Raw genomic sequence first — 16,665 nt, forward strand, 5'->3', positions numbered from 1 at the left:
CCCCTCCCCCGTTCATGCTCTGTCTCTCTCTGTCCCAAAAATAAAAAATAAAAAAAATAAAAAAAAAAAAAACGTTCAACTCATGACCCTGAGATCAAGACCTGAGCTGAGGTCAAGAGTCAGATGCTTATCCAACTCAGCCACTCAGGCTCCCCTTTATGCCTCTTTAAATTGCAAGCTCTGTTCCCATCCCAAAGGTGTCCATTGTCCTCTCTAGCTTGAATTTTCTCCTATCGCTTGTCAATATCTAATGTATCAGAGATCCCAAACCCTGACCTAAATCGTTGATCCTAGAATTTGGAATTCAGAATTCTTCAGATCTTTTTTGAAAGGTACTGTGGTATAAATACTATGTATTGCATAACATCCTAGTGGGGCCTGGGATAACATCTCCAAATCAAACAATTTATCTGCAATGAAACATGAGAATATTCAAATCAAAAGGCACCTGGGTGATTCAATTGATTAAGCCCCCAGTTCTCGATTTTGGCTCAGATCATGATCTCACAGTCCATGGGTTCAAGCCCCGCATCGGGTTCTGCACTGATAGCATGGAGCCTTCTTGGGATTCTCTCTCTCCCTCTCTCTTAAAAATAAATAAATAAACTTAATTTAAAAAAGAATATTCACATAAAGTTCAGTAAATAAAAGCTATAATAACTTTATGTCAGTAAAGGTCAGGCTTTGCCACAAATGAGCTATGAAAGAAGTTTGGTTTTCAGACATTTTTGAAATTTGGAGTTGTGACTCTGTGTCTAGTGTATTTATCTTGTTGTCTGTCTCTCACATATTAGAATATTAGCTTCCTGATGGCAGAAATTTGTGTCTCTTCTGTTCACTGCTACAACCCCTGTGCCTAACTACACAGAAACTGGCACACAGTAGCTGATCCATAGTGTTTGTTGAATGAATGAGTGAATGAGTGAGTGAATGAATGAATGAATGAAATAAGGGGGGAAGGGAAGCAGATAACCCTTTCCTGGCTCCAGAATAACTCCATGGCCCGAATGGCCTGTCTGAAGCCCCTCAGACCTGCAGTGGGTTGTGGGGAGGTCTGTGCCTCCATGCCCCTCCTACCCTCCTGGTTTCCACTGGGTCCTCAAGGGTTGGGTCTCAGCACAACCTCACAGTCAGAACCCTTGCTCTCATCCATGAACCCAGGTTTTGGCATGGGGGTCCTAGTGCCCTCACCCTATTCCCCAGGTCCTCTGCACCTGACCATAGTCAAAAACAAGCCAACTGCCTGGAGGAGGTGGTCGTGTGAGGCTGCTCACCATGTGTTTGTGTGCCTTACATGTGGCACTGTCTGCGTTTGACAGATGAAGAAACAAGAGAACGGAGAGGCTAATTAACTTTCTTGAAGTCACGCTACCAGGAAATGCTGAGCCAGGATTTAAACCCAAGCCGCTGGCTCAATGGCCCCACACTGCTTTTCCATATCACTCTCAGATACACTGTGACAATAAACCCTCGCCCAACCTCACCTACAGACCCACAATTAAAGTCTTCCACACCCCAACACCTGGGGGAGGAGGAAGGCAGGTGGCCAAACTTCTGTTACAAACAGGTCTTTATTAAAGATAAGGTGGGGGCAGGAAAGGGGGGCAGTATCTCCTCTGCCCACTGCCTTTGGCTGCCTGGGGCAGGGGAGCCCTCTCTGCTCCACCCATGCCCCCCCATGATGGCACATCTGCATGAGGCTGGAGCCCGGGGTGGGGGGCAGTGTAAAGAACAGGGACAGACTCCAAGGCAAAAAAAGTCCCTCCCACAGCCCTAATAACAGAGGGGTTTGAGGTGACCTGGGCACAGACAAGGGGAGAGACAGCACCCTGAACCCCAAAACCTCTGAACTGGGGCAAGCCCTGCGTAAGTTGGGAGTTAGGAGGGACTGAGTGAGAGGTTGCACATGGGGGAGGGGCTGAGAGAGGAAGGGGTGCTCCAAGAACCCTGCCACGGGGGAGCCTGCCCCCCGTTCTCCAGCTGGACTCTCTGATTCTGAGAGAGGACCCAATGACACAGGATGACCCCATCTCCCTCCTCTCCTCTGCACATGCTTAGACATTGGCGGTCCCCCATTGACTGGAATCATACCCACCCATCCTAGAAGTTCTGAAAACCAAGGACTCCTATTGGTTGTTCAGACACTGAACACAAACTGGAGTTACCCTCTTGCCTGAGGATTCTAAGACGTGAGGGGAGGCTCCATTGGCTGGAGTAAACTCCTTTTGAGTAGAAGTTTTAGAACTGGGGACTCCCATTGGCTCAGCAATGGCCAATGGGGTCAGGTTTGGGCCCTAAAAGAGCCATCCTGGGGGCAAGGGCCCACCTCCCAGTGATGCCCACTTGGATGTTCCAGAGGGCAAGAGAGGCAGGGGCCCCCCAAATGTCCTTCCAGCCAGCCTCTAACATCTAGGCCTGGCTGGTTTGTGCACAGGGGGCTTTGGCACTCACATGGCACACGCACACTCACGTGTGGCGGGGAAGGAATGGGGACCTGGAAGATTCTGGGTGGGTGGTGGGGCCTTCACAACAGGTGGTCACGGCTGGCAAACAGGTAAGGGCTGAAGTTGTCCCGGTGGAAGGGGGAGGGATAGAGTCCACTAAGGGTGTACAGGTCCCGAAGCAGGGGTGTGGGCAGAAGCAGCTTCCGACCACGTCCACCACCCCCACCCGGCCCCCCAGGCCCAGGGGAGGAGGGTGAGGGGCCCTGGCTGGGGGTTGGTGCTGGCAGGGGCAGGGGCAGAGGCAGGGGCGTCGGCTCAGACCTCAATCGAGGGCGGGGCACACGGGGCGACGAACACATGGCTGGAGCCCTGGAGGACACGCAGCTGGGGATCAGGTGGCCACGGCGGGCACAGTTCTGCGACTCTGGGGGTCAGGGTCAGAGGTCAGGGGATCAGAAAGCTTGGGAGGGGGCCACGAGAGCATAGGCGAGACCTCTGTGGCAGTGACTGGGACCTGGCAGTCCCCCCGGTTATCCCCCCACCCCCTCGACACTCACTGGATGGGGTGAGCCGTGCCGGTGTCGAATGCGGCCTGCAGGCCTCGGGTTCCTGAGACAAAGAGGTAGAGGGAAGGGGCTAGCGGCCCCCTGGGCCCCGCCGGCCACAGCCATGAGGGGCTCTTTGGGCAGAGAGCCCAATGGAAAAGACAACTAGAGTTTTCCAGATTAACCATGACACATTCTTCTATTTTGTGTGACTGTCCCCCAGGACCTAGGTCCACAAAGACGAGCAATCCCTTTACCTCCCTGTGGCCCAGAGACCCCCACCTCTTGCCCGAATTCCTTGCCTCCTTGGTCCCCCTCCACCCACCACCCTCTCCAGCCGGGAGCAGACCCCGGCCCCCCTTACCTGGGCCACACTTAACTTTTCGAGGGGGCTGTCCATGGTGGGGGCTTGGCCCAGGTCTTCCCAGGGGGAGAACCTTCGGCCAGAGGGCCGCCGGCTCTGGAAGTTGTGTACAACGCAGGTGACCTGGGGCAGAGGGAGAGGTGCATTCGAAGCCTGAAGCCAATACTGTAGGCATTGTGTAAATACCATCCCCAGTTTTCAGATCGGGAAACTGAGGCTCAGTTAACCTCAGTTAACATTTTAGCAGCACATTTATGTGCCAGGCCCTGTTCTTTCTACTTTACTAAGAGGTAGGTACTATTATTATTTACAGGGCCACGACTAGGGAGAGACAAATAAAGCTAAGTCGTGCAAGGGCAGGATCTGATCCTGTCTTTAAGTTTTCGATGCTTGGGACATTATGCGTTTTTGCACTAATTGTGATTTTTAAAAATATTTCATTAAGACATTATCTTTCTTGATTACCGAGTGTTTTGGTGCCCCCTTAAATTCTGCATTCATAGCGAGGACCTCACTCTACTTACCCTCGTCCTGTTATCCCATTTCACAGATGAGAAGAACATCTAGGCAGGGTGAGGGTAAGGGACTTGCCCAAGGTCACACAGAGGCCACACCCTTCACTATCATGTGGTCCTGCTTCTTGGGTCAGAGCTGACAGAGGGTCTCCCGTATCGGGATGGATGGCTCACCAGGAAGGTTGCGATGGCAGCGCCTGTCAGGAAGCCGGCCAGCACGTCAGACCAGTGGTTGCGGTACTCGGCCACGCGGACCACGCCCACCAGGAAGGCGGGGCACAGCAGGGCCAGGCAGAGCGAGGGTTTGACCAGGCGGGAGCCCTTCACTCGGAACACAAGCGTCACGTACATCTGCGGGAGCCGAACCAGTCAGGGGACACAGTGCAGTTTGCCGAACCCGGATACGGCATTCCGGGCTGGGGGCGTGGCCAGAATCTCTAGGACCGGTGTTGGGGCAAGAGGCTGCGGCCAGGGGCTCCAGGGAACAGGAGTTCGGGAACGGAGTCGTGAACTCCCAGTGGGCCCTTGCAGGGATGGGGGAGTGGCCAGGACACCAAAGAGCAGAGGACAGAGTCTGGGGCCCAGGTCTCCCCAGGACCAGAGACAGGGGAAGACGCTTGCTAGGTTAACACAAAGCTTCAGGCCCAAAGGGTGTAGTCAAGGCTCAGGGGGCAGGTGCAAGAACTCCAGGAGGTGGAATCCCCAAAGCCCCGGACCACTGACAAGAATAGAAGCTAGCCATGAACACCAGAAAAAGGAGTCAAAGCAACAGGAGGTGCGAACCAGGGAAAAGCAGGGGACAAACGAAGTCCCAGTGGGTCAAGTCAGGGACATGGCCACATCAACAAAGGGCAAGGACAAAAAGGCTCCAGGGGACCAAGTGGAAAGCACCTCTGTCCAGTCTCCCAGCCAGTATCTAGCACCTGTAGCATCATGGGGACATGGCTAGGCCCCCGGAAACGGAGTCCAGTGTTCCAGGAACAGCATTTTGGTCCCGCAGGGCAGAGCCAACAGCCTCCTTTGAGTACAGCATTCCTGGGTCAGGCAGCGTGGCCAGACCCAAAAGGGGCAGTCACGAACACAGCAATAAACTCAGACTCTGGGACCGGCCATCCAGAGGGGTGGGGCCACCCTAGGGACCGTGTCACAGCACCGGGGCATGACCTTACCCTGGGAAGGAATCAGAGGCTCCAGCCCAGGGTGGCCTCCTGCCCACTGGCCGCCCCCCCCCCACTTTTGTGCCCCTATTTTGGGGCTCACCGCCGTGTAGGTGACCGCGTAGGCGCAAAGGGCAGCATCCTTGCAGGGGAAGGCACGGCGCGCAGCGGCCACCAGGCTGGGGCTGCCGGCACAGGCACCCTGGTCGGTGACGAAGCGGTCGGGCCCCGGCCTGTCGGGCGAAGGCGGTGGGCAGCCCAGGGCCGTGTAGTTGGGGCGACACACGGACAGGAAGTGCGGTGTGGGGTTTCCGGTCACCACCTGCCCAGCGTTGGCGAAGATGGTTGTGGTGAAGAGGCCGAAGGAGTAGACCCCTGGGGGTGGGGTGGGAGACAGGGTTCATGCTGGGCCCCTGAGATGCCAGGGGCCCGCCTCCTGCGAGCCCCTACGGCTCATCTGGGCGTCCTGTCTCCTTGTTGCTGCGACCGTCATTAAAGCACAGCTGAGAATCCCTCTAAAGCCATATCACATTACAGCTGGGCCAAGGTCCTCTTCCCTTGATGGCACTCTGAGCATCTTGCCTCTCTCTTGGATTGCTGCCATATCAGGAGGGGGTCCGCCCCTGGGACCCCCATATATCCAGGCCCAGGACCCCTCAACAGCATTACATCAGGATTGGGCCTATGCCTGGAACCTCCTAGGACGATCCTGCTGGCATTTCTGGGCCTTTCTGCACCTGTCCTGGACTCACTGAGTCGATCACTTTTTCCCCAGACGAACAATTAGCCAGAGCTGTATCTGTAGCCTTCTGTCACAGACGCCACCGTTTGGGATGAGCTCTGCCCCTCCCCTACATTTCTCCGCCACTTGTGGCTGGGATCGCACTTAAAGCACAGTGGGATCTCACCGTCCTGTTCAGGGTGCGGTGGAAGGTGGGATGGTATTTGGGCTGGGCCTGTGTCCCCCTTTTTGGCCTTGAGATTCTCCCTGTAGCAATCTGGGAGCCCTCCCGGTTGCCATCATGGTTGGCTTAGGCCCCACCCATGTCCCTAGAACCTCCATCATGCCTGGCCTCACCCCAAGTCCCCTTTTGCTCCAGGAAGTCACCGTCATGAGAGTTCAAGGCCCTCTGCCCTATAAACTTCTTATTATGGCTGAATCTGGCCCATGTTTCCTTTGCACAGCTGACCGGCCGGCCATGTCACTCACCCAGGAAGCGGACCAGCCTCCGCAGTGGGGGGCTGAAGCGGCAGCAGGCCCCTGACACGATGGTGCTCTCCCCGATGATGGGGACGGCGGAGGGTGGCGCGGGGAAAAAGGCACGCGCCAGCTCCCCCAGCAGAATCTGTGGGCAAGATCAAGGCAGGGTCTTCCCGGCCTTCAAATCCAACCCTCCCCCCACCCCAACACCTCCACCTCGCCCTCCCGCTGCCTGGGCCTGCCCAAGGCTACCCCCAGTCTCACCGTGAGGGTGGGCCCAGCAGTGACTAGGGCATAGATGAGAGCAGGAGGGACTCGGCTGGCAGCCTCAGGCCCCGGGTAAGGCTTCGCATAGGTACTGTCATAGCAGAAGAACCCCTGGGTGTGCACGGGGAAGGTGTCCGTGAACTCCAGGCGGTAAGCGAGCAGGACCACGATGCCCAGAAGCACTGACTGCCACCCAGTCATGGCGGAGAGATAGAGAGAGAAGAGACAGGGTCAGGTCCAAGCTGGGGCCGTGGTGAGAGACAGAGATGGGGGGGGAGAGAGACAGAGAGATCAAGACTGAGAGAGATAAAAGGGTGAGAGAGAGCGAGAGAGAGGTGGAGAATGGTCAGGGACTGGCAGACACAAAAAATGGAAACAGAAGATGGGAGAGGTGGGAGAGGAGGGGAGGGGAAGGGAGAAGAGAAAGAGAAGGGACTCATAGAATGGGAAGGAAAGAGGAGATGAGATTAGGGAGAGCGAGAGTGAGGACTGGGCCAGGGCTCAGACCAGAGAGAAGGGTCAGTCGGTGGGGGGAGGACAGACCAACAGGGAAGAAGATAATAGCACAATCCTTGCTGGGGGTGTCATACTAACCCTCATCCGTGACTTATAATACATTTTACCTTCATAACCACGCTAGGAGAAAGGGACTCTATGTGCCTATTTGACAGACAAGGAAACCGAGGCTCGAGAGCAGGGTATGCGAGGTACCCAGGGTTCTGCGGGAAGGACGGACAGAGCGGGATTCGAACTCTGGGAGTGTGGCTCCTGAACGCACCTCCTCCCCGCTGAGGGTCTGGGAGCGAGTCAGGGGGGCACGCAGGTGCAGGCAGAGAGTTCCCGGGTTCCTCACCTCCACGAAGACAAAGCAGGGAATGATGGAGAAACTCCTCTTCAGCTGAGGTCTCCCTCCTGCCATGGTGAAGGCCGGGCCTGCGGAGGTGGGGAGGGAATGGGGCGGCCAGGGCGGGGCCCCTTAGGCCCCAACACTACAACGAAGGAGTCCCGGCTCCACCCACTGAGCCTCCTGGCCCGGACTCTGGACATCCAGGACGCTGCCCATCGGAGGCTCCGGCCTCCCCTGACCCAACCAGCGGTCAGCCTCTGCCAGGGATCCCAGAGGTTCTCCAGTGGTCTCCCCCGACAGCCCACAGAGGAGATTCAGACCCCATGCCTTTCAGGAGGGCCTTCCTCCTTACCCTGTAGGTCACCTCCCCTCGGCCTCTGGAAGAGGCTTCTTCCGCTTAATGGGACCCCTCCCCCACAGAGAAGGATCCATTTAGAAGGGATCTAGGCCCCCACTGGTTTTTAGGGGACCCCATCCTCTTTCTCCGTGTGCTTTATAAGGGACCCCCATGCTCCGTGGCCCCCACCCCTACCAGGCTCCTCCTCTAAACGCCTTCCCCCATGGCCCATAGGAGCCTCTCTCTCCTGTCCCCATGGGCTGTGCCTAACTGGTTTGGGCTGATGGCCAGGCCCTCCTTCTCTCCCAGCTGCCTCTCCCTCTCCCCCTCTTCCCAGCCTGTCTGCTTCTCTGGATCATGAGGGGGCTCTCTTCTCCCAACAGGCCCCCTCTCCCCGATATGTAACCTCAGTCCCCAGCACGGAGGGGCCAACACAGCCACACCTGCTCGACCCATTCTCCCAGGCTGACCTCACCTGTGAAAAGGCCCTATGGCTTCCCACAGGCCTCCGCCACACCCACAGACTCACAGCCGCTCCTGGCGGCCAGCAGGACAGGGATGGTCAACCCCATTGCACAGAGGTGGAAACTGAGGCCCAGGAAGGTGAGGGTAGGCACTCTGGGTCCAGTGCCCCATCCACGCAGCTTGCTCTGCAGTGTGACATGTGGGGTAAGGGTCACCAGATATCTCAGATGCGCACCTGGCCACGGCCCCTCACCCTTCCAGAGACACAACCACACGTGCTCGGCCACCGCCTCCGTGGCCAACACCACACACACGGCACGGCGTTTGTCCATCCCCCAAACAGGGATCCAGGGCCTGCCGGGTGTTAGGCACTTGGCTCGTGGTGAACAAGACGGGCCTGCTCATTCAGACAGGTGCCCAACACCCACTCGCACACAACGGTACACTCACACACACGGCACAGTGTGCACACGGCCTGTTACAGACACCCACACAGATCAAACAATCCCCCCCCCCCCACACACACACACAGACTCAGGGACACAAGAGGAGGCCCTTCACACATTTCGCAGCCCCGCATACAGCCCCACACAAGCGCTCACCCCCGCCCCCCATCGTCAGGGACATACTCGCAGCACACTTCGGAGCGACATCCGAAAGAGTCACCACACACGTGGGGGTCATCAGCCGGGCACAGCGTCACGCCCCCAATTGCCAGGCACTCAATGACAGCCACGCACATTAACGATCTCTCATCCACACGGACACTCATAGGAGACGATGTCATCCACCAGCTCAGCCACACGGCTACACAAGGGCACATATATGGACCGTGACACGGATTTGCACGCCGAGCCACACAAGAGAGGCGCGTGATCACCGCCACACTGAAACATAGAAATGGGCCCCCCCCACACCATCGGGAGGGACACACAATGGCAGTCATGTGCACACAACCACACAGCCACACACACCCTCAGAGTGATACCCCGTGACGACAGCCACACAACGACAGCCCCAAGAGACAGTCACACGCGCGCCACACAGGCATCGCCAAAGCCACACAATTGCAGTTACACAACCACACACTGATACATAATGACAACCACACAATCACAGTCACCCTCACCACCGCCGCTTGGCTTCTCGGGTCTGGGGTCCCCTCTCCACGCTCCCCTCCCCGAACCCGGTCCGCGAGCCCCAGCTCACTGCCTCCCCTCCCCCTCCCTGGGCTGGACCCACAGGGGACCCGACCCGCAGGAACTGAACCTTGGCCAGACAGACAGACCGAGGATCGGAAGCCCGCGAGAGGGGGGCGGGGGGGGAGCAGGGGGCGCCCCAAGCCCCTCTCCCTCACCGGGTCGAGGCTGTCACCGCCTGAGCCCCCGCTCCGCTTAGAAGTCACCCGGGCAGCAGGACGAACAGACGGACGGCAGGCCCGGCGGGCGGACGCGGAGATGGGAGACTCCGTCGGCCCCGCCGAGCCGCGCAGACTCAGCGAAGGGGCGAGGGGCGGGGCCTCCGGGAGCCTCATTTGCATAACCCTGTGAGGCGGGGACTCGAGGCGTCTTATCAGCATGGTCGGGCGGGGCCACCGTTGCTCTTGGGGACCAAGAGCGTTAGAACAAATTCGGGAGGGAATGAAGGCTGCAGGTGGAGGGAGAACTAGGTAGTGGGGGCGCTGAGGGGAAGAGGAGGGCAGGGTGTGAGAGGGTGACCCTGGGCCTCGACCCTCTCCCGGTGCCTCAGTTTCCCCTTTGGGACATTACAGGCAGCAGGCTGGATGGCCTGGGCCCCCCCGAAAGGAACTCTGGTGGCTAGTATAACGAGCCTGTCTGGACACTCTTATCTGGACAGACTGACCCCTGACTTTGTTATATACTAAATCTGGCCTCACTCTGTCCCCTGACCCTAAGCCTACATATCCTGAACAGCCTCTGGGGTCTCCACACCGCCCCCAACCCTGGGAAGTAAACTAGGGTGGGGAAGCGGCCGGGGTGGAGGGGAGGATCATTCTCAGGCATAGGAAGCAGCAGGAGCAAGTCCACAGGTGGAAGAGGGTCTTGGCTAGTTTATTTTCTCTCTGGAGGGGTCTTCAGGGAGACAAGTCCCGGCTGCTCAGGCTGTGGAGAGAGAGTAGGGTCAGGGCCCGGCTTAGCCCAGAGGACCTCAGGGCTGGAGGTCAGGGAGCCGATGCCCCGGATGGGAGCTGGGAGGGTCCATTCCAGGGGGGGCCAAGAGGGGAAGGGTGGGGTGAGGCAAGGGGGGATCCGCACCAGGTGGGAAGGAGTGGCTCTTGTTGAACGGTGGCTGGGAAGGGTTCTGGTCTGAGTCCGAGTCCGAGTCCCAGGAGGGGAACAGAGGGCTCAGGCATCGGTGCCCCTTGTAGCCTGCAGGAGGGGCAGGTGCAATTCTGGCCTTTTACCCACGAGCCCTGAATGTGACCCTTGAGTGGCATCATGATCAGGGGCCAGTGGCCCTTGATTATGCCACTTGAATGTGACCCAACGCGATACCAAAGTATGACCTCAGTGACCCCTGAATTTTACCCCACTGATCTTTTAAAAAGATCCCAGTGACCCTGAGTGACCCCTGGATGGAAATCCTTAATACGACCCTAGAACAAGAGCCAACAGATGTAGCCCCTGAACACGGCCTCTGAACGTGACCTCTATGTGTGTAACTGGAGAAGGAACCCCCCACACCTGCCCCCCCCCGCCCCAGAGGGCATCTCATCCCCCCTCACCCCTGAGGTTCCAGTCCCTGGGGGAGCCCCCTGCGGACATGGTGAAGCCATCAAAGGAGTTCTGCAGCAAGTGCACGGCGGACCTGCAGGGAGATGGGGAGGTGGGGGCCCTGGCGGACTCCAGGCTGCTCAGGGCTGGGGCAGGAGGGCCATGGTGGGGACACGGGTAGAGGTGAGTCCTGGGAGGAGAGGGACATCTGGACTCAGGTGGGTTCCGGGTTCTGGTGGTCGCTGCTTGATCTGACCGGTGGGAGGGCAGGGGGGGCGGTGAGGGTCAGGAGTCAGAGGTTAGGTGGGAGCAGGGCGTCACCATATGTCACTCAGCTCCTTTTGGAGGTCATCCCTCCAGGAGCCACTGCCTCCTGGTGGCATCTCCTCAGTCTCCGGCCAGTCGGAGGTCTCATGCCCCTGCTGCTTCATCTTGGTCAGGACCTGGGGCCGAGGTGGGGGTGGGGGGCGGGGGATGTTAGTTAGTACAATAATACTAACAACGACCATGGTGAAAAACGCTCACTGTGTATTACACGTCAGGCTGCCCTCAAAGTGTTTAACAGTCGGTTCACGCAGCTACTCCTTCAGGTAGGGATGGACTGTTATGCCCATTATATGGATGGGGACACTGAGGCCCAGAGAGATGAGTGGTTTGACCACAGTCACAGAGCAGTAAGTGGCAGAGCTGAGATTTGAACCCAGACCTTCCAGCCCCAGTCCTATGGAGGAGGCCGACAGAGATTCCCCCTGCCCCCAACTCCCACAGGGTCCCGTCCTCTCCGCTCACCTTGCGGCACTTCACTTGTGTCTTCTGCACCTTCTGGATGTTCATCAGGTTCTCCGTGATCTCGTCCTCCTGAGCCTCTGTAGGGGGGAGGGGACTCAGGGGGGCCAGAGCTGCAGAAGGACCCCCCCCCCCCCGCCCCGGCTGTGGGCTCCGGGCTCCGGGCACTCACGGAGCTTCTGATAGATGAAGGTCACCTCCTCCCGCACCAGTTCCAGCTCCTCCCACAGGAACTTCTTGCTGAGGGGACAGTGCAGCCTAGACCCACAGTCCCTGCTCAGCCTTCGGCCTCCTATTTCCTGGCCTTCTGCCCTCCCGTTTGCCGGCCTGACTCCTCAAGCCTCCAGCTCCCATGTTCCCATCTGGTCAACCACCCCCCTCCCACCCCCCCCCCCCAGGGTCTGCCCCTTCCCACAACCTGCCAGCCCACTTTGCCCCTCCTACGGCTACTCCCCCACCACCTCCAATCCTTCCCCCTCGTCCTCGCCTCCTGACCTCCGGCCTCCGGTTGCCTCAGCCTCTTGCTGCCTGGCCTCCGTCTCCCGCCTTCTGCCCCTCTGGCCTCCCATACTCTACTCCCATACCCTCAGCCTCTCCTCCCTCCGGTTTCCCAGGTCACCTCCAGTTTCCCGATCCCCTGCTCTCTCTCCCCATCCCATCTCCAGCTTCCTGTCTTCCCTGCCTTCTGGCCTCCAGCTTCCCACACACCCCTCCCCCCCCTCATTGCTTCACTGCCTCCTCGTCCCCTCGTCTGTTCTCCAAGCCTTCCAGAGTCCTAGTCCCCCTTACTCAGGCCTCTCCCACCCGCCTCATCCCACCTTCGGTTCCTTCTCCCTGAGCCTCCCCCCCACAGCCATCTCCCACCTGCCCTCCTGACGATGCCCACCTGTCCCGGATCTCCTGGGCCAGCAGCTGCAGACAGCGAGTGGTGCGGGCCCTCTCTACCTCCTCACTGTCACGCAGGGTCCTCTGTAGCCCTTGCAGGCCTTGAGCCAGGGCCCCATACGGCTCCTGCCGTCCCTGCTCCGCGCCCCACTTGTGTCGCTCCTTCTCTGCCTGGCGGCTCATGGGGCTCAGCACCTCTGCAGATGAGACCGGGATCTTGACTGAGCCCCATCCACGCCTGCGCCCAGCTTTGAACCCAGCCTGCCCTATCCCTGGCCAGACCCTGACCCTGACCCTGACCCTGACCCTAGACTCGCCCAACTTCTTTCACCTTGGGCTAACCCAGCTGACCTCAACAGGACCAGCCCCCAGCCTGACTTTGACCCTTGGCCAGTCCTCACCTTCAAGCTGTTGGATCTTGATTTGCTGCAGGCAGCTCTCCTTCTCCAACATGGTCACGGAGTGGTTTAGGAACTCGAAAGCCTGCGAGGAAGAGGTAGGGCTTGGGGACAGGGGCAGGGAGCGGGAGAACAGGGCCAGAGGTTGCTGAGGGCGGGGCAGAGGTGGCTCACACCTTGGTCTGGGCCTGTAGCTGGCTCTTGAGTGACTCCAGCTCGCATCGCAGGTGCTTCTGGGAGTCGGGAATCATCATGGTGGACTTAACTATGAGCAGAGATGAGAGTCAGCCAAGGCCAGGAGGGGTGGGGGCGGGGGCAAGGTGGGGTCAGGGGTCAGCAGAAACTCAGGGGAGAGCGAGGGGCAGGGGCAAAGTAAAGAGCTAGGGTCTGTGGAGGCTGAGGTAGAGAGCCAGGCGTGCGGGACAAGGTCAGGGGCAAAACTCCAGCCGATGCTGGGGCAGGGATAAGTGGGCAGCGATGGCGTGGCTCCTCCCAGGCCAGGGCAGAGGGTGGAGGTAGGAACTGGCAGATCTTCCACACACGGTCGTGTTGGGAGGGAGGTTTCTCACCTTTGACTTTGGGAGAGCTGGCCTCCAAGGGCTTCTAGGAGACAGGGACATGAGGGCAGTAGAAATTCATCTCTGTGTTTCTCCTTGCTCACCCCAACCCATTGTGTGTGGGGCTGGGCGTGAATTGGGTCTGCTGAGTGCTGGGTGTCCCGGACCCTGCGTGCAGGCAAAGCTGCCTCTATGCACCTGTGCGCACCACCGCCCACCCCACCCCCACCCCCCGACCGGCCCCCACACGGTCAGAGGTATACTTGTGTGGCTTGTCCCCTACTTGCGCACGCCCGGGGGCTGCCCCTGTATGACAGCACACGCCTGCAGAGCCCCGTCCCTGGCTTGGGCTCAGGCAACGGCCCTCCTCCTTAGGGGCAGATGACATAGGCCATGCCTGTGGGGAGCTCCAGCAGCCCCGAAGCACAACCACGCACGATCATTGAAACACAGCTACAGCCACACAAGCTCGGACACAGCCATGCCCGCCAGGTGGTAAAACCCAGGGCATCCACCCGCCTCCATCTCAGACGCATGACCACAACCACCACCATAGACACAATCACAGACAAGACCCCACAAAGAAACAATCGTGCGTCCCTTCCATTCATCCCTTCACTCATTTAAGACATTTTTGGGGCGCCTGGGTGGCTCAGTCGGTTGAGGGTCAGACTTTGGCTCGGGTCATGATCTCGCGGTCTGTGAGTTCGAGCCCCGTGTCGGGCTCTGTGCTGACAGCTCAGAGCCTGGAGCCTGCTTCGGATTGTCTCCCGCTCTCTCTGCCCCTCCCCCACTCATCCTCTGTCTTTCTCTGTCTCAGAAATAAATAAACATAAAAAAAAAAAAAAAAAGACATTTTTAGTGTGGGCCGGCTGAGCACCGGGTGCTGTTCTGGGTGCTGAAGACACACATCTTGAGGAGGACCCCTCCCCCTCCCCCATGGCTCCCTCCCTAAGTCCCGGAGCAGTAGACTGTGGTGTGGCCAGGAGGGGTTTCCCCGGGTGGGGGTGACCTTAGCGACGCTGTGATGCCTCTTCAGGACCTGGTCATTACACTGCTCCTGTGAGTCTGGGGTCTGGATGAGAGGAGACCCACACAACTGAGGCCCTGAGTCCCTCCCAGGCCTCCAGTCTATACTCCGCACTGTGTTCTCAGAAGCAGCTGGCCCCAAGATCTCTGGCTCTGGGGTCCTGGACCAGTGAATTGTATAGTCCAAGGTCTTGTCTGAGGAAGAGTCTGAACAGAGGGTGGGGGTGGGAGAATGAGGGGGTGAGGGCTTTCTGGGGCCAACCCAGAGCCCTCCAGCCCCTCCCAGCTCCCCAGCCCTAGGGAAGTGCCTCAACAAACCCCAGTACTTGTCACACTTCCTGTTAGCAGGCATACACACGTTGGAGGGCAAGGGAGATGAGGAGCAGGGCAGAGAGTAGTCAGGGTCCTGGGGTAGGCCAGCCAGGAGAGGGTCGCTTCAACAAGGGGGGGACAGGCGGCTGCCCTGAGACCAGCCCCCATGTCCTGACACCCCCAGACCTTCCCTAATACCCCAGAGAGGCCTCAGCCCTGAACCCAAGGCCTCCCAGTTATGGCAGGAGCAGAAGCTGGATGAAAGATGATCCCAGCCCCAGGCATTGGCTGGGTAGTGAGAAGGATCCAGAAGACCCCCCCACACAGGAGAAAGTGAGGCCTCGGAAGAGCCTAAAAGCAAAAAAGGATCTTGGCATTGGGCACTAAAGGAAGGGCATTCCCGGCAGGGAAGAGCGTGTTCCAAAAGCATGGAGGTGTGGAACCGCGTGCTCTGTGCTGGTAAATTCAGGATGGCTAAGGTGGGGTCCAAGAGGAAGCGGGAGGTTAGCAGGGCAGCTCAAGCAAGGCGCTGAAAGCCAAGCAGGGCAGTTTAAAAACACAACTCTCGGTCTCACATTCATGCCCCCTGTTCAACATTCCAGTGTTGTCAGGGCTGGTACAGATGGAGACCTGGGGCAGATCTGCCTGGAAAAACTCGCAGGTGAAAGGCATTCTGTCCTGAGCCACATTCAGCCAAAAAGCCCACACTCTAGGGCTTTTCCTTCTGCCCTTGCTGGGCTGGCTGGTGCCCTTCCTCTGGCCCAGTCCTCCTAAAAGACTCCTCTATGCCCTTCACAACTCTACTCAGCATTTGCTTTGTAAAATCTTCCTTAGTCTTTTTTTTTTTTTTTTTAAGCTCATATTTTCTGAGCACCGCACTGAGTGCTGGGCACCACCATAAGCACTCACTGGGTCTTTATACCCATTTTGCGATATAGGAGCTTTTCTTCTGCCTGAAATGTTCTAGGCTACCCCTTCAAGAATCACTGTCTCGGGAGGCCCGCACTTCCAGAGGCAGCAGAGCATGATGATTAAGCGAGGAGACTCTCCAGCTGGGTGGCCTGGGTTCGAATCCTAGCTCTGCCCCTTCCTGGCTGTGTGATGTTGGAGAGTTATTGAACCTCTCTCCATGCCTCGGCGTCCCCAGCTATAAAAATGGGATGTCATACTATCCACCTTGCTGGGTTATTGTGATTAAGGAAATTAATCTATGCCAGTGCCTGACATACAGTAGTGGGCAACTGTCCTCCCACGTCACGCTGAGAACCTGGGAAACCATAGGACCCCTGGGAGGCTTGAAGGGAAAAAGGAAAGATGCATTTCTGAGCCCCAACTGCGGGCAGGTCCCCAGTCGAGTCCCCCTCCCTTCCCCATAACCTTCCTCCTACCCCTCCCACATCATCTGTTTCTCCTGCTGTCTCCGGGAGAATTCTTGGGGGAAGGGGGCGGGGTCATTAGCCTGAGCCCCGCCCTCCGGACCGAGAATCCTGCGCCCTCCTGGCTCCCTACCCCCTTCCACCCCCACCTACCACATACCACCTGCTCATGCTCTCCCCTCAGGGACCGCAAAGCCAGTCCCCAGCTGTGACGCTGAAATTTGATCCCGTGGGGACACCATCGCATTAAAACGCGCAAAGCCTAAAGGTAGAGTCACAGAGAGGGGTGTGGCTGACATTTTAGCTCCGCCCCCTCCGATGCAGCCGAAGGCCTCATTGGCGCCTTCCTGCTTCCGCCGATCTTAGGAGCCGCGGTGTAATTGGATAAAATCTAGTCGACGGGGCGGGATTCCAGGCTGGTTTCCGCTAATCGATTAGTCAATAT

General features: G+C 58.3%; 2 protein-coding genes across 10 annotated transcripts; both read right to left on the reverse strand.

Annotated features, from left to right (window-relative positions):
* Nucleotides 1–1,552: 1,552 nt before the first annotated feature.
* On the reverse strand, nt 1,553–10,084 carry PLPPR2 (phospholipid phosphatase related 2). 4 transcript variants are annotated; one of them, XM_058727969.1, is made up of 10 exons: nt 9,500–10,084; nt 8,207–8,327; nt 7,347–7,426; nt 6,491–6,679; nt 6,236–6,371; nt 5,129–5,400; nt 4,043–4,219; nt 3,354–3,476; nt 3,002–3,053; nt 1,553–2,868 (listed from the first exon to the last, which is right to left on the reverse strand). In XM_058727969.1, exons 1-10 carry the CDS (start codon nt 9,719–9,721, stop codon nt 2,525–2,527), a joined length of 1,716 nt encoding a protein of 571 aa, XP_058583952.1. In that variant the 5' UTR covers nt 9,722–10,084; the 3' UTR covers nt 1,553–2,524. The 4 variants fall into 4 exon arrangements, with proteins under 4 accessions (XP_058583952.1, XP_058583953.1, XP_058583955.1 ...); XM_058727970.1 differs by having other exon boundaries at nt 6,491–6,675; nt 9,500–9,615; XM_058727971.1 differs by having other exon boundaries at nt 2,717–2,868; nt 3,370–3,476.
* A 114-nt stretch (nt 10,085–10,198) lies between these two features.
* On the reverse strand, nt 10,199–16,649 carry CCDC159 (coiled-coil domain containing 159). 6 transcript variants are annotated; one of them, XM_058727974.1, is made up of 13 exons: nt 16,381–16,649; nt 14,851–14,938; nt 14,516–14,739; nt 13,516–13,546; nt 13,123–13,211; nt 12,950–13,031; nt 12,550–12,745; nt 11,836–11,921; nt 11,667–11,743; nt 11,199–11,320; nt 10,889–10,971; nt 10,419–10,532; nt 10,199–10,265 (listed from the first exon to the last, which is right to left on the reverse strand). In XM_058727974.1, the coding sequence occupies exons 1-13, from the start codon at nt 16,465–16,467 to the stop codon at nt 10,261–10,263; spliced, it is 1,284 nt and encodes a 427-aa protein (XP_058583957.1). In that variant the 5' UTR covers nt 16,468–16,649; the 3' UTR covers nt 10,199–10,260. The 6 variants fall into 6 exon arrangements, with proteins under 6 accessions (XP_058583957.1, XP_058583958.1, XP_058583956.1 ...); XM_058727975.1 differs by having other exon boundaries at nt 11,836–11,903; nt 13,516–13,549; XM_058727973.1 differs by having other exon boundaries at nt 13,516–13,549.
* Between the last annotated feature and the right edge of the window lie 16 nt (nt 16,650–16,665).

Source organism: Neofelis nebulosa, chromosome 4, assembly GCF_028018385.1.
Source record: "Neofelis nebulosa isolate mNeoNeb1 chromosome 4, mNeoNeb1.pri, whole genome shotgun sequence".
Classification (NCBI taxonomy): Eukaryota; Metazoa; Chordata; class Mammalia; order Carnivora; family Felidae; genus Neofelis; species Neofelis nebulosa.

What these genes read in the sequence shown, in the direction of transcription:
- PLPPR2 (XM_058727969.1), bottom strand. Translation starts at nt 9,721, where the DNA reads ATGCTGATAAGACGCCTCGAGTCCCCGCCTCACAGGGTTATGCAAATG. An exon ending in GAGGCTGGTCCGCTTCCTGG is followed by an intron (nt 5,401 to 6,235) that starts GTGAGTGACATG and finishes CCCCACCCCCAG; the next exon opens with GGGTCTACTCCTTCGGCCTC. An exon ending in CTGCCATCGCAACCTTCCTG is followed by an intron (nt 3,477 to 4,042) that starts GTGAGCCATCCA and finishes CCTCTGCCCCAG; the next exon opens with GTCACCTGCGTTGTACACAA.
- CCDC159 (XM_058727973.1), bottom strand. Translation starts at nt 16,467, where the DNA reads ATGCGATGGTGTCCCCACGGGATCAAATTTCAGCGTCACAGCTGGGGA. An exon ending in CAGCTCTCCCAAAGTCAAAG is followed by an intron (nt 13,212 to 13,515) that starts GTGAGAAACCTC and finishes CTCTGCTCATAG; the next exon opens with TTAAGTCCACCATGATGATT. An exon ending in GCCCAGGAGATCCGGGACAG is followed by an intron (nt 11,922 to 12,549) that starts GTGGGCATCGTC and finishes CTGTGGGTCTAG; the next exon opens with GCTGCACTGTCCCCTCAGCA.